Source organism: Xiphophorus maculatus, chromosome 12, assembly GCF_002775205.1.
Source record: "Xiphophorus maculatus strain JP 163 A chromosome 12, X_maculatus-5.0-male, whole genome shotgun sequence".
In the NCBI taxonomy this organism is placed as follows: Eukaryota; Metazoa; Chordata; class Actinopteri; order Cyprinodontiformes; family Poeciliidae; genus Xiphophorus; species Xiphophorus maculatus.
Window position 1 is genome coordinate 239,499 of NC_036454.1, and position 16,571 is coordinate 256,069.

General features: G+C 43.3%; 1 protein-coding gene across 8 annotated transcripts in view; it reads right to left on the reverse strand.

Annotated features, from left to right (window-relative positions):
* The window catches only part of abca2 (ATP binding cassette subfamily A member 2), a 146,552-nt gene that overhangs the window by 42,948 nt on the left and 87,033 nt on the right, over nucleotides 1–16,571 (reverse strand). For all 8 annotated transcript variants that reach the window (XM_023343537.1, XM_023343533.1, XM_023343532.1 and 5 more), the window contains 4 exons: nucleotides 15,677–15,889; nucleotides 8,316–8,512; nucleotides 7,794–7,967; nucleotides 1,863–2,059 (listed from right to left, as the gene is read on the reverse strand). In XM_023343537.1, the coding sequence (XP_023199305.1) occupies nucleotides 1,863–2,059; nucleotides 7,794–7,967; nucleotides 8,316–8,512; nucleotides 15,677–15,889 (781 nt within the window). The remainder of the gene's footprint in view (nucleotides 1–1,862; nucleotides 2,060–7,793; nucleotides 7,968–8,315; nucleotides 8,513–15,676; nucleotides 15,890–16,571) is intronic.

Sequence of the window (16,571 nt, forward strand, 5' to 3'; positions counted from 1 at the left end):
AATTAAATTCCCACCAAAATCTATATATTTTATTTCTAAAAAAATATTAGAAAAAAACAACAATCAGATAGACTGGACTCAAACATGTTTATTTACACAAGCGGCTTCACTTTTGTTACTCGCCAAATCAATCAAAAACCTGACAAACTCCATGTCCGTTGTCTTTGAGATAGACCCAAAGCTATTTCTATTAATTAATCTTATAAGTTGATCAATGCAATTGATCACATTTTCTCAACAAGATGAGCGAGCAAAGTAGATAACAGGATAACAGGATTTCTGCTGGTTGGTGCTGGCAGATACCTGGCATATCGACAAATTCAGAAGATGTCGGCAGCTGTTCAGCTGTTGTCAAGCTGCCTGATCAGTGTGATGGATTGGCCTTCTGATGAACGCTCAGACTAATATGCTATGGATGCCGATTCTTGCAGAAATTTCTAGCCCGTGTGCAGGTCCTGCAGCTCACTAGCAGAATGGAATCAATCTTAGAGAAGTTGCTAGTTCGGTCCGGTGGGAATGGCCATACTAATTTGAATGATTGGAATCAACAGAGATGCACCAGCAGACTTTAAGGCAGATGGAAATTAAAAAAGTCTGCCCGATTGAAAGAACATTGTCTGTATCTGAACTGTGTCTGTGTCGGCCTTGGCTGACTATCTCAAATGTCCTGGATGATTTGTAAACAAGATGCTCCTTCCCACCTTGTTCCCTTCCTCAAGACATCCGTGCAACTGTGGAGCAGATTGCTCCCAACGACTTGCTCTTAGGTAAGACCACTGTATCAGAGACTTTAGCCTGGGAGGAGCTGGCTGGACAGGGTTCATGGATTTACTGCACACACATATCTCAAGGGTACAGATACACATTCCCTGATTTTCACCACCTTTCACTGGCCGCTAGAATGTTGCTACATGTGCTGGGGTTTTCGTTATGCTTCCTGTTGTGTCATTTTAACACCCTATCTGTCTGTTTATTCTTCTTATTATTGTTATTATCACCAGAAGAGCATTTCCAAGCTTAATTACTTTTTACTTTAGACCACCATTTAGCTTTATAATATAATATAAGAGCAAGACCTAGAGAAACTCCTATTAGTTTATAAATGGTGGAGTACTTAGCAACCCAGAAAAAGAATCAAACAACCAACATTTAGCTTTGTTGTTACCCTTGTGTCTTTCTTTTGGTTCTGATGTTTTGTTTCCATTTCCTTCTAATTCATGCAAAGTACTTTGAACTGCCTTGTTGTTGAAAATGTACTAAATAAATAAAATCACATTGACCTTTACTTTCTAATAAAACATGCACACACACACACGTTTGCTCAAGCTATCTTTGTGGGGATTTTCTAGCGACTTCCATGCATTTCTACAGCCTAACCCTAACCCAAAACTCAATTCACACTAGTCCTAAACCTAACCCCTAACCTAAAAACAGCGTTTCTCCTTGTGCGGACCAGGCTTTGGTCCCCACAATGCATCAAATACATGGCACACACACACACATACATACACGGTCAGAACATGTTAAAGAAAAAAAAGCTCCTGCTGGATGGGAAATATACTCTGCTTCCCCAAATTCATCAGATATTATGCTGCTCATACAACTTGATATCATCTGTTCAAATTTTACAAATAAATTCTGCTCAATCTAGAGAATATAGTGCTGAGTTGTGGCTGGAATTTATCTGCATTCTTCTCAAATAATATCTGAAACAAAACAAAAAAAGCATTGCGGCAGAAGGATAGCTCAAACATTTTGGTACTAAACTCAGCTAACTAAAGGTTGATCCTCATGCAGTCTGTCTGGAAGAAATCTGCACATTTTCACAGACCCTGTTGACTCCATGTGGAGCTGGTTTGTACCTGGAACAGCCTCTCAAAGCAGCCCTTCTTGACTGATTCGGAGGGCAGGACATAGGAGAGCTCAGTGTTGGAGTCAGACACCAGCAGGCAGGTAGCCACAAACTGATGAATAAACTCAGTGACCTGAGTTTCTGAGCAGGGTGACAGCGAAGAGGATGGAGATGAAGAGGAGGGAGACTTGGTCTGGCTCCCCTGGCCTGGAGGATCAAACCAAGACACAAAGACTGGTAAAAGCATACCACAAGGACTGCAACTGATATGTAGTCTAACAGTAACCCAATGAATCAAGCATCCAGGTTCAACAAATCAAATGTGGCAGGAACAATATGAACTCAATCAGGATCAGGACAGCAAGGTTTAAGCATGGCTTGCAGCTTGATCATGTGGAATTAGGTTGTCTTTTTTTTCTTACACTGAAAGGAAAGTTGGAGTTTATTTTAAAGCAACATCAACAATAATATTATGTTAAAGTTGCAATAGATAACTTATAAAAACGTGGGACTGATAATGTGTGAAAGCTCCTCTGCCTCCTCTCTGGGGTCTTACTATCATATGCATAAATACATCACTCCCAGTCAGAAACAACCAGAGACATGAGGAAGGGCTTGGCAGTGTCAATCAAGCTTCTGTAAGTGCTGCTCACTCTACTCCCCAGCTCATTTTGTGCTGCTGCAGCTGTGCTAACGGCAGGGTCAACCTAACAATACAGGAGAGCCATTTATCAGCCGTCATCGGTGGCCATGCTAACTAGCCTTAGCATTCACAGCAGCCTCTGTTGTGGGGGCGGAGCTGTATCACAGCAGAGAGCAAGGAGGAGGGGCTTGACACCTCACAGAGACAGTTACCTACTGCAGCAATGATTTTACCAAAGCAAAGCAGGAGATCCTGAACATAGACATGAATACGTAGATGCATCAATGAGCGCTGAGCCCTACATTAAGTCGCCGCCATCTTCAGTGTGGCAGTAGAGTGGTCAGAGGTCCATAATTCATATCCTGCGTGGACTTGTTTCAATAGTTTTATGATACAAACTATCCACTGGCATTACCTTTTACAGGTACGAATGAAAGAATAATAGCATTATGCTGCAAGCAGAATTTTGTCACTTTGCAGCCAGAAGCTCGCTTCTAAACAACCAAGAAATATTTCCTATGTAACTAAATTGGCCCAAAGTAACTACTCTGGTTATAATTTTCTTAGCTTAGCTAAATTTTTTCATACTGTGTATGTTTTCTAATGAGAGAGTGCTAATGAGAAACTGCTTTTAGAATGGAAGTGCATTAATAACTGGAGGATTTTGTGAGGAAAGGTCAGACAGGACGAGAGCTGGAGCTGCTGGTCTTCAGTCTCTGTTTCACAGCTCATTTCCACAATGTCACAACTATGCTGTACAGATTCTACAAGTCAATGGCCCAATATGCTGAAAATGTGTTTTTTCAGAATGTGAAGAATCAGGGGTAAATTTTCTATTACACTGTTAAATCATTTCTCTTTTATCCTTGGCTTTAGCCTGTGTACCAGGACGTCTCATAACTCACTGGACTTCTCTGAGTTTGACCAGCAGACCGAAGCCCTGCCTGTGTCCTGTGTTGGTAGTATAACATAAATATATCTGTATTTTAATGTACTCTTTTTTTCACTTTTTGTGTGTTTTAAGTGAAATATCTCAGTCTGAAGTATTAGGGCATTGTCTATGCTGTCAATAGCATAGACATATCATACTGAAATTAAATATTTTTTTCCTAAAAAAAAAGTAAGATAAGTATGTAGCTGATGTTTGACAATGACTGATTTATTAAAGTTTATTGTTTTTATAATAAAATACCTAAAAATTAAAAGGAGGATTTTCTTTTTCATATCTTGAAATGACAAATGAACATTAAATTATGGAATCTCCTCCTTGGGCTGCCACCTTATCGTGGTCGAGGGGTTTGAGTGTCCCAATGATCCTAGGAGCTATGCTGTCTGGGGCTTCATGCCCCTGGTAGGGTCACCCAAGGCAGACAGGTCCTAGGTGAGGGACCAGACAAAGTGCAGCCCGAAGACCCCAATGACGAAGGAAAACCTTGGACTTGGTGTTCCCTCGCCCGGACGCGGGTCACCGGGGCCCCACTCTGGAGCCAGGCCTGGAGTGGGGGCACGATGGCGAGCGTCTGGTGGCCGGGCTTTTACCCATGGAGCCCGGCCGGGCTCAGCTCGAAGAGGAAACATGGGCCCCCCCTCCCATGGACCCACCACCCGTGGGAGGGGCCAAAGGGGTCGGGTGCACTGTGTGATGGGTGGCGGCCAAGGGAGGGGACCCTGGCGGTCCGATCCTCTGTTGCAGAAGCTGGCTCTTGGGACGTGGAATGTCACCTCTCTGGTGGGGAAGGAGCCGGAGCTAGTGTGTGAGGTCGAGAGGTTCCGGCTAGAAATAGTCGGTCTCACCTCGACGCATGGTTCTGGTTCTGGAACCAGTCTCCTTGAGAGGGGCTGGACATACTTCCACTCTGGAGTTGCCCATCGTGAGAGGCATCGGGCAGGAGTGGGCATACTTGTTGCTCCCCATCTCGGCGCCTGTACGTTGGGGTTTACCCCGGTGAACGAGAGGGTAGCATCCCTCCGCCTACGGGTGGGGGGACGGGTTCTGACTGTCGTTTGTGCTTACGGGCCAAACGACAGTTCAGATTACCCACCCTTTTTGGAGTCCTTAGAGGGGGTACTGGAGAGTGCTCCTCCTGGGGACTCCCTTGTTCTGCTGGGGGACTTCAACGCTCACGTGGGCAACGACAGTGAGACGTGGAGGGGCGTGGTTGGGAGGAACGGCCCGCCCGACCTGAACTCGAGCGGTGTTTTGTTGTTGGACTTCTGTGCTCGTCATGGATTGTCCATAACGAACACCATGTTCAGGCATAAGGGTGTCCATATGTGCACTTGGCACCAGGACACCCTGGGCCGCAGTTCGATGATCGACTTTGTCATCATTTCATCGGATCTGCGGCTGTATGTCTTGGACACTCGGGTGAAGAGAGGTGCGGAGCTGTCCACTGACCACTACCTGGTGGTGAGTTGGGTCCGGTGGTGGGGGAGGAAGCCAGTCAGGCCTGGCAGGCCCAAACGTGTTGTGAGGGTCTGCTGGGAACGTCTGGCGGAATCCCCTGTGAGACGGAGCTTTAACTCCCATCTCCGGCAAAACTTCGAACACGTCCCGGGGGAGGTGGGGGACATGGAGTCTGAGTGGACCATGTTCCGTGCCTCCATTGTCGAGGCGGCCGATCGGAGCTGTGGCCGCAAGGTTGTCGGTGCCTGTCGCGGCGGCAACCCTCGAACCCGTTGGTGGACACCTTCGGTGAGGGATGCCGTCAGGCTGAAGAAGGAGTCCTATCGGGCCTTTTTGGCCTGTGGGACTCCGGAAGCAGCTGATGGGTACCGGCGGGTGAAGCGGCATGCGGTTCGGGTGGTTGCTGAGGCAAAAACTCGGGCGTGGGAGGAGTTTGGAGAGGCCATGGAGAAAGACTTCCGTACGGCTTCGAGGCGATTCTGGTCCACCATCCGGCGTCTCAGGGGGGGGAAGCGGTGCAGCACCAACACTGTTTATAGTGGGGATGGTGTGCTGCTGACCTCTACTCGGAATGTTGAGGGCCGGTGGGCAGAATACTTCAAAGACCTCCTCAACCCCACCAGCATGCCTTCCATTGAGGAAGTGGAGCCTGGGGACTCTGGGTTGGGCTCTCCAATCTCTGGGGACGAGGTCGCCGAGGTGGTTAAAAAGCTCCTCGGTGGCAGAGCCCCGGGGGTGGATGAGATCCACCCGGAGTTCCTTAAGGCTCTGGATGTTGTAGGGTTGTGTTAGTTGACGCGACTCTGCAATATCGCATGGACATCGGGGGCAGTTCCCCTGGATTGGCAGATTGGGGTGGTGGTCCCCCTGTTCAAAAAGGGGGACCGGAGGGTGTGCTCCAATTATAGAGGGGTCACACTCTTAAGCCTCCATGGCAAGGTCTATTCGGGGGTCCTGGAGAGGAGGGTCCGTCGGATAGTCGAACCTCGGATTCAGGAAGAGCAGTGTGTTTTTCATCCTGGTCGTGGAACACTGGACCAGCTCTACACCCTCGGCAGGGTCCTGGAGGGTGCATGGGAGTTCGCCCAACCAGTCTACATGTGTTTTGTGGACTTGGAGAAGGCGTTTGACCGTGTCCCTCGGGGAGCCCTGTGGGGGGTTCTCCGGGAGTATGGGGTACCGGGCCCTTTGATACGGGCTGACAGGTCCCTGTATGACCAGTGTCAGAGTCTGGTCCGCATTGCCAGCAGTAAGTCGGGCTCGTTTCCGGTGAGAGTTGGACTCCGCCAGGGCTGCCCTTTGTCACCGATTCTGTTCATCACTTTCATGGACAGAATTTCTAGGCGCAGCCAAGGTGTTGAGGGGATCCGATTTGGTGGCCTTAGGATCTCATCTCTGCTTTTTGCAGACGATGTGGTCTTTTTGGCTTCTTCAGGTCATGATCTGCAGCTCTCACTGGAGCAGGTCGCAGCCGAGTGTGAAGCGGCCGGGATGGGGATCAGTGCCTCCAAATCCGAGGCCATGGTCTTGAGCCGGAAAAGGGTAGAGTGCCTTCTCCGGGTCAGGGGGGGTGTCCTGCCCCAAGTGGAGGAGTTCAAGTATCTCGGGATCTTGTTCACGAATGGGGGAAGAAGGGAGCGGGAGGTCGACAGGCGGATTGGCGCAGCGTCTGCCGTTAAGCGGGCGTTGTACCGGTCCGTCGTGGTGAAGAAAGAGCTGAGCCAAAAAGCGAAGCTCTCGATTTACCGGTCGATCTATGTTCCCACCCTCATCTATGGTCATGAGCTTTGGGTCATGACCGAAAGAACGAGATCGCGGATACAAGCGGCCGAAATGGGTTTTCTCCGTAGGGTGGCTGGACTCTCCCTTAGAGATAGGGTGAGAAGCTCAGTCATCCAGGAGGGACTCAGAGTAGAACAGCTGCTCCTTCACATCGAGAGGAGCCAGTTGAGGTGGCTCGGGTAGCTGGTCAGGATGCCTCCTGGACGCCTCCCTGGTGAGGTGTTCCGGGCACGTCCCACCCGGAGGAGGCCCCGGGGAAGACCCAGGACATGATGGAGGGACTATGTCTCTCGGCTGGCCTGGGAACGCCTCGGGATTCCCCCGGAAGAGCTGGAAGAAGTGGCCGGGGAGAGGGAAGTCTGGGCCTCCCTTCTGAAGCTGCTACCCCCACGACCTGACCTCGGATAAGCGGAAGAAGATGGATGGATGGATGGATGGATGGATGAAAATATGTTCATGAACACACCTCTGTAAAGCTGTGTGTCTGTTCATCAATGTCTAAATAAAAGTGATTAGTCAGAATATGTTGTATCAAATACAAACTTTGTGCTCTTTATTCAGAAAGCCTCCAAATTCTCAAACATATTAGTGTGAGAGAGAATGTATCAGTGACAGGTGTTAACTTAAAATACTTTGTAGAACAGCACTTTAGAAAGTTCTGTCCATTTACTTGTATTAGCTTAGTGGAAGATATGCCACAGTCAGTAAGGTGGACCTTGTGACATATTGCAGTAATGGGCCGAGCAGCTCGAGGAGGCATCTAATGTATTCATATCTGTGATCCTAGGGATAGAAGCATTTCTTATAAAAGAAATTTTAAACTAGATGTTGTTAAAACTGCACTTACAAATATCAGGAAAAGTCTTAAAGACTTTCCAAAAGTCTTTACATTTTGGAAAGATTCTCATACTTTGGGTTTCCAAACCCTTTTGTTTGCTTTTGGAAACAATCAGCTAATGTACTAGGAAAGAGTACATTAGCTGACTACTTAATTCCACAAGCAGTCAAGTTTCATAGAAAACTGTTGAGCAAGCCCTCTTTAAAAGATTATGGGACTGTGAGGTTACTTGGAAGGAAAATATAAAGAAATAAGGGCTGTAGATACACACCTCTGCCTTCACTTTGCTTTTTCACCAGTGTCAGTTTGTATCCATCTCCATATGTGCTCTTCAGAAAAAGTGGTGTTCCACAGCACTTAAGCTTTCCATGCGAGATGATGGCAATGCGATCTCCCAAAAGATCGGCTTCGTCCATATGATGGGTGGACAGCAGGATGGTCCGGCCTGCAACAGCCATACAAACACAGATAATTACTGACAGCAACACGTTAAAGGACAGGAGGAACATTGACAGCGAAGCTTTGAAAACACATGTGGAGCATTACAGGAAACATTAGCATTAGTCAATGTTGTCAATGGCAAACAGGATCTAAACTACAATACGACCCCATAAAACTCTGAGCCAGGAGGACTTCACTACACATAAAGAACAGGAAGTCAGACAACACTTAATGAGGCTGATCCCCTGGAGTTTAAGTCAGCAGTTACACACACACACCCACACACAGCTAATGTTACAGCACTTTAAATATTAGGTTGGATGGAATTAAGACTGCTTTAAGATCCACTCACCCTGTTTGTACTTGAGGATCAGGTCCCAGATGGCCCTGCGGGCATAAGGATCCACCCCCGCAGTGGGCTCGTCCAGGATGACGGCTCTGGAGCCGCCTACGAAGGCGATGGCCACTGACAGCTTCCTCTTCATCCCACCTGACAAGGTCTGAACCAAGCTGTGTCGCTTGTTAGATAGCTCTAGGTCCACAATCATTCTGAACACACACACGCACGCAAGCCCACAAGCGCACGCACACCCCCACACAGACACACACAATCAAGTCAAGTTTATCTATGTAGCACATTCAGGAGCAAAGTGCTTTAGATGATTAAAACAGATCACAACAAACTACTAAAATAGAAACATTACAGTCCAGTAGCAAAATAAAAAAAGTCATAGAAAGCTGTAATCCAATCTCAAATGAACTCTAAACAAGTGGGTTTTTAGTCTACATTTGAAGGCACTCTGTTTCCACTGTTTTACAGTTTTCTGGAAGTTTAATGCAGATTTGTAATGCATAGAAGCTGAATGCTGCTTCTCCATGTTTGGTTCTGGTTCTGTGGATGCAAAGCAGAAAAAGAACCAGAAGACCTGAGATGTTTGAAAGGTTGATACAACAACAGCAGATTAATATATTGTGGTGCTAAACCATTCAGTGATTTATAAACTAACAGTATTTTATAGTTCATTCTCTGAGCTACAGGGAGCCAACTGGGGTGATGTGTCAGGTCTTCCAATCACCAGGGTTTCTAGTGATGGGACAGGACTTTAACTTCTTTTTATTTTTTTTATTTTTTTTCTCCGAAGAGTTTTTGCGGCGCTAGTGGCTCGTATTTTTTTAGACAGTAGGCAGACAGGAAGGAGGGTGAGGAGAGGGGGGAAGACATGCGGCAAAGGTCGTCGGGACCGGGAATCGAACCCGCGACGTCCGCGTCGAGGACTAAGGCCTCCAAACGTGGGGCGTGCTAACCCCCTGCGCCACCACAGCACGCCCCAGGGACTTTAACTTTCTTCTGTTTAGATACAGTGCTTGATAGATCTTCAGACCCTGTCTCCTCCCTAAATGAGCTAAAATAATCTCATTTATAGAAGATTTAAATCTAACAGATGCCTAGAGGCGGATGCATCCACAGGATAGATTATTCGTTTTATTCGCATCCACACAATACCAATACCTGAATAGATAATTTTTTGATCTCCAGTCAGATATTTAATCGAGTGATAGATAGTGAATACCTTCCAAGATTACTTTGTTATCACTGTCCATTGGTGATGTCGGTGTCTGTCCCTGACTAGGTAGAAGAAAAGTACAGACTTTACACTCTTAAAACAACCTGAATTCTGTATTTTCATTAGGGAACAAATTAATTTCTTCATTTTAACAAATAGTTCATCTGCTCCAAATATTTTTATTTTTTGGGACACATTAAAAGCATTTCTGAGGGGCCAAATTATTTCTGCTCCCTAATTTTCAATTGTACTATTATGTGGCTCAGTTTAGGTTCTTGGCACAGATGTTTGGTTTGCAGGTTCTCCCCTCATGGCTCAAAATTGAAACAACAGAGATAAAAGAAAGAATACTAATACATTTGTATTATAAATGGGATGAGAAAACTATCAAAAATGTAACTGATAATTCTTTAATAATACAGTCAATTCAAATTTGGCATAAACTTTGTGAAATGTTTAAGCTAAAAGGTATTCTTTCCCCTAAGACTGTGGGGAAAAGGACTGCTACCATTTTGATGGACTTGGCATTTCACCGGTCTCAATGAAGGCAGAGGCTTTTTTCCTCTGCTCCCTCCCTACCCTTGCCTGCCCTGCTTGCTCTGTTTTTGTCCTGTCTTTTTCTATATTTTTGAAGCCTTTCTTTGCACATCCTCCAAATCTACAAATTATGGATCTGGTCAACCAGTCTCTCAATGTAATTGATACAATTTTCTCGACGAGAAGACTGGGCACAGGAGAGCCCTCTTGTCCTGCGGGGACACACTCGGCAGTGTGTGATAACAGGATTTCTGCTGTTTGGAGCTTGCGGATACCTAGCTTATCGACAAGTTTGTGACGGACTTGGCCGAACTAGCGAACACTCAGACTGTTGGTGTGGACAGAGACGCAAGTTGGATGTAAGTCTTGCTGAGACTTGCAGCCCAGCTGAGGACTCTAAAACTCACTAACGGAATGAAATCGATCTTGGAGAAGTTGCTAGTTTCGGCTCAGTGGAATGACCAAACTAATTTGGATAATTGGGAACAGAGATGTATCGGAGAGACTTTAGGGAAGATTGAAATTTATAATCTACCCGACCTAAGACATTCTGTATCTGAATTGGCTTCCCCGTGTTGCCTTGGAACGGCTGCATATTTCTAATCTCCTTGAAGATATGTGAACATAACGCTCCCAAGGACATGTCTTGATAACAACATCTTATCGGACTTCTGCCGGGAGGCTGAGCAACATGGTTTCATGGCCCTGTGATGTCACCGCCTTCACTTCACTCATGTCTTTGTTTTGCCCTTTGTTTTGTCTGAATGTTGTCATGTGCCCTAATGTGTCCTTTCCCTGTTTTTTATTTACATTTTTTATTTTGTTACAAACTGTGGAGTACTCACTTTTAACCCAGAACAGGAATTAGAACAAACTCGGAATCCAGAGACTCTAGTTTATTAGTCAATTAATCACTCTTTAGCTTATTTTTTAGAAACTGTAGAGTACTCACTATTTAGATGCAGAGAGACTCCTATTATTGCAACCCAGAAAAGGAATTAGAACAAACTTAGAATCCAGAAAAAATTCTTCCAGAACAGGAACATTTAGTTTTTATTACTTAGAAACTGTGGCGTACTCATTACTTTTACAAATTTAGAGCACACTTAGAAAGTCCAGAGAATACTTACACTTATTTAGCAAGCCAGAACAGGGATTAGAACTTGGAACCCAGAAAAACTCCCTTAGCAACTACTTTTTAGACTCCTATTCTTCTAAACCAGAAAAGGAATTAGACCAGAGGATACTTACTTATACTTATCTACCAACCCTGAATAGGAGTATCTAGTTTATTTACTTTGGATCAACATTATTAGCTTTTTCTTCTTTTGCTCTTTCCTTTGGTTTGTTATTTTGTTTGTATTTCCTTTTAATTAATGTAACACACTTTGTATTGCCTTGTTGCTGAAAATGTGCTATATACTGTAAATAAAATTACCTTTACCTTACAGTGATTTGTCAGTCTGGTAACTTTAGATCCTGGCAGGAGAAGGGAATTAGCCGATTGGAGCACTGGTACAAAAAGTTAGTATTTATGTCACTACAACAGTTAAAAGAGAAGTTTAATTTGACAGATAAAGATTTCTTTGGCTACCTCCAACTTCATGATTTTATAAGAACTAATCAGAAAGAAAGTTGGAAATTACCGTCCACATCTCCCGTTGAGGATGCCAGCCAGCCATTATGTAAAATCATCTTAAGGGTTTATACAGCACTCATGCGAACTTTAACTATAACTGGTATGGTTAGTTCCAGAATCAAATGGGAAAAGGATTTGGGAATATCTATTGAGAGACAGTTATGGAATAATTTGTGCAGAGAAGGGGTCACCTCTAAACGTTTGGTTTAGACTAGTACAATTCAATTTTTTACATTAGTTATATGTTACCCTACAAAAATTACATAAATATAATTCAAATATATCTCCTCTGTGTTTTACCTGGCACTGCTCTAGACTCCAGGGATTTTGGAAGGGAGTTTGCGAAACATTATCAGACATTCATGGTATCACAATTCCAATAGAACTGGAGATTTGTTTATTGGGGAACTTTACAAACTCCAATCTAGAGACAAATTATGATAAGAAACTTACAGAAGTTCTTCTGGCAATTGCTAAGAAATGTATTGCAACAAAATGGAAATCAGACGCCCCCATTCCGATTAAACAATGACTTTGTGAGATCAATAGCTGTGTAACCCTAGAAAAAATAACCTATTGGATGCAGAACAGAACTAAGACGTTTTATAAAATATGGCAGCCATTTTTAAGGCGCGCATACCAGGCGCGATGCCTGGTATGCAATACCTACCTGCACATTGGATTCACTGATCTTCCTGTAATTGAGCTGCCCTTACAAAAAAATCCCATGAAACTCACGTGACTTTCATATGTGAATTTCATTGGATGGCAGGATCTATGAGCGATACTGATGCCATCTGTCTCTCACCCTATCTCTGATTCATAGACATTTTTATTTAATCCTTATTGATCACCCCTCTCCCATTTTAACCCTCCCCCATTCAGTCCTTCTTGTTTTTTTTGTTGTTGTTATATTATTGTAAATATATTTTACTTTAGGTATGTTTCATTGTTTGAATTTTGCTTGATCCTGAACCAATTTTGTCCTGTTAGTTAATAATTGCGATGTTGTTACTAAAATATAAAAAATTAAGTATTCTAAAAAAAAAAAAAAACTGGGTGACGTGCTCTATCTTCCTGGTTTTAGTCAGAACGTCAACAGCAGCTTTCTGGATGAGTTTCCACATGGATGAGTTTCCCATCCATGTGTTACATGCTGAGACATTAGTCCTCTAATCCTGGAAATGTTCTTCAGGTGATAGAAGGCCAACTTTATGGTAATTATTTACCATCAACTCTGCTGAAGTCAGGTTGCAGTCCTATTCTGATTTGTAGCTTAATCCCACAAGCAGACATAATTTTGCTGCTTTCACATTTACTTTGTTTTCAGTACCTGGAGGGTGAGCAGAAAGCAGGGAATTCTTAGAGCTCATATTTCCAGGACTTATGTGTTGATTCTATGTTTGAAACAATTCCTTGAATGTTTCAAGCACCTCAATTATTAAAATTACTCAAGGAAAATGTATCTGCCTTGAAGCTTTGTTAATTTATGTTTTATTATTTAGTGCACCATGTTCCAGCAGGGACATTATTTTCTGCGTAGCGCTCTGACTTCCGCCTCTTAGTTGTTGACGAAAGCTAAGTGTTAGAAGCATACCGTCCAATTTTCAAGTTCAGCTGTGGGGATCTGATAGATTGATGAAAATGCCTGGGTTTTCATCATTTTTGGGGGACCAATAGACATCCCTAAAATGACTGGCGCGATGCCTGGAGTACGGCAGCTTTTCTCTTCTGGGAGCTGCTGGTTGAAAGCGAACGGCAGGAAGAGAGCTGCAGGAGTATTTATACAGGTGAGCAGACAGACTGAACACGGCGAGCAGCTGAGTAGTTGATGGTTACAGTGTAAGTGTAGCTTTACGGCCGAACCGCACAATAAATTTCACATCATCCCAGTGTTCTGACCATCAGTGCTACCTCATCAGATTTTCCTACCGTAGCACGGATAGATAGCTAAGTCTATCTGTCGGTGCTACGCGTCCAAAACTGCTACAGTTATGTTTACAAACGAAAACTACAGCAGGTTGTGTTAATGTTAAATATATTGGATAATATTATTTGAGTGACAGGACTGAAGTGGAAGCTGAAGAGTTATGCTTAGCATAGCATTGGAACAATTTATATACACGACGAAACCACAAGATCACTTCATCTGAATATTCTACCCATTTAAAATCAAAAGCTATGGCAGATGTATGCACCAATCCTTTTATTAGAATATCTTACATTTTTAAAAAAAATTAATTACAAAAGTGTTTGTAAGAATGAAACACATGGAAAACAGGTTTTTATTGGAATTAAATTAAACACAAAAATCTGCAAATACTGATCACCGCAACTCTTTTTTGCGTATTAATCCATTGTATGACAGTCTTTATCAGATGCAGCGCAGCCACAATGTGTCCACCGAACTGCACAGGTCACTGTGCTCCTGAAATGATAGGATATGATTAATGTACACTAATATTACACAGCTATTACACAGCTTCAACCTCACATAGTATCGTTACCTACATCTTTTTAGCAAAGTTTAATAATAAAAAAGAATGTAATTAAACTAAAATATTTTAAAGTATAGGAACAAAATAGTCCACAAAACGTGTTTTATCCTGTTTAACCACCAAACAATGACTTGTTTACAGTAGTAACGACTTTGCAGACAGCAAACTACAGGCATTTAAAAATATATTAAGCTGCCTGTCATGTAGACTAAATATATGAAGTAATGCAGCAGCTTAATGAAAGCCAGGTATAAAATAAATTAAATAAAGCTTACCGTAATCTGCAATGAAATAAAACACATGAAACGAAACTTCCACAGGTAGGACGGATTCATAAGAAATCTGCTGAGTAAGCAGTATGTGACGTAGCACCGATGTGCGCATTACCACACGGTAGGATGGATTTATGGGTAGCACAGATAAACAGAACACCTGTTTCAACAAACGGGTGGCGGAAAGCATCGTGGCGGTACATAGCTGGTAGATGAGTTTCTGAGTGTGACGAACGAAGGTGTCAAATCCCGTTGTTAGCAAGAACACAAAAGCTATAAATGGCTGGGCAAGGCATACCTGTCAAGTCTCCTGTTTTGGCAGGGAAACTACCAGTTATTCATCCCCCTTTCCTGCTGTGCTCCCAAATTAGCATTTTCCCGTAAATATTCCGTATTGCTCCCTCCACCCCCTCTTCTCGGGTCTTACGTTGCTGCAGTTTTTTTACTGCCCCGGACTTACGTTCCACCCTGAGCCCCCCCAATCCAGGCGACATTTCGCGTATTTTCAAACCCAAAGTTTGTCAGTTATGAGGCAAGGTGAGAATTCATCTATTAAACTGATTGGAGGTGAATACATAAACTAAAAGCTGGATCATAGACATTTTTTATAAGCGTACTTGTGAGCCTGCCTCTTAATTATTAAATTGAATATAATTTCAGATCTCTGTATAACTTTTCTTCAGGTTAACTTAGACAGTGAGCTATTATTGTTACAGGTTAATTTTCTAAACTACAGAAAAGTTATTGTTAGGGAAGCTCAAAAATGAAAAACTGGACTGATGTTGATTTCCAATAGTAACACTGGTGTTACGCTAGATTTACCAATATTTTATCAATTTTTTTATCCGATTACGCGATAAATCGTAAGAATAATTGATAGATTACTCGATTACTAAAATATTTGTTTACAACAATCCTAGTTGATTCCTTCATAAACATAGAGATAGTTGTTGAAGCTGATCCAAGGAAGGTCTGACTTTGCACAGTACTGTAGAAAATGAAACCCACCAAAATACTAATTCATGTTGAGGTCCACTCACTGTTAGATTCGGGCTGTGGTGGAACACAATTAAATACTTTACTATTGTTAGCAGCTGATGTCAAAGAGACATTGTCTTTCAGCAATAAACAATGTTCATGTCTACACAGTGGGAGCTGACAGCAACATGGAGCTGCACTAGGCACAGCAGGCTGGTACTGACTTGTCCATCTCCTTGCGGATGTCATCCTCTGCCATGCCTTTGAGCCTGGAGTAGAACCACAGGTGCTCCTCTACACTGAGCTTATCAAAGAGAACGTTGTGCTGCGGACACATGCCCAGGTTCTGACGGATCCGATCCATTTCGGTGCGGATGTCGTGGCCGTATATGGTGGCAGAGCCGGAGGTGGGAGGAAACAAGCCTGTCAGGATGGACCTTTGATGAGGACAAAGACACGCATGAAAACATGGTTTGTGGGTTCTGCCACTATGAGCCCTAGTCTGGAGTGACTGATCAAATGACTGATGTGTAAATAATTGACTTCATTCTGTATTTTTCCATAAATCATCCAAATGGTTTTATTGCAAATAGTTTGATGATTGTAGTTTGAATATAAATAATCTGAACTGAAACAGCCCATGAGGCTGATTTGTTGGAAGAAAAATAATAAATGAGCGATCTAATGATTCTGGTTATTTTGATGAGGGACAAACTGTGACTTTTAACCAGACGATTAAAGTGAAATTATTGTAGGATGTCATGTTAAAGCAGCATTTGAAGCAAACTAAGAAATGGATGAGGGGCTGTCCAAGCTGCCTGATCCAACAGTAAAAACACAACATGCCTTTTTCAAATTCAAATTATATTTAAAACAAAAATACTTTATTGATCCCAAAGGGAAATTAAGTGTTCTTGTAACTCATATCAATTCAAATTCTTCAAAGTGTTATTGTAGACAATGATGGCTGTTGGCAGCAAAGATCTCCTGTAGCAGTCTGTGTTACAGTGAATTTGAAGAAGCCTCTGACTGATGATATTCTGCTTACTCAAGACAATGTCATGAAGAGAGTGATCAGGGAAGTCCATAATTTTCTTGAATTTATGAATAATGCTTCTT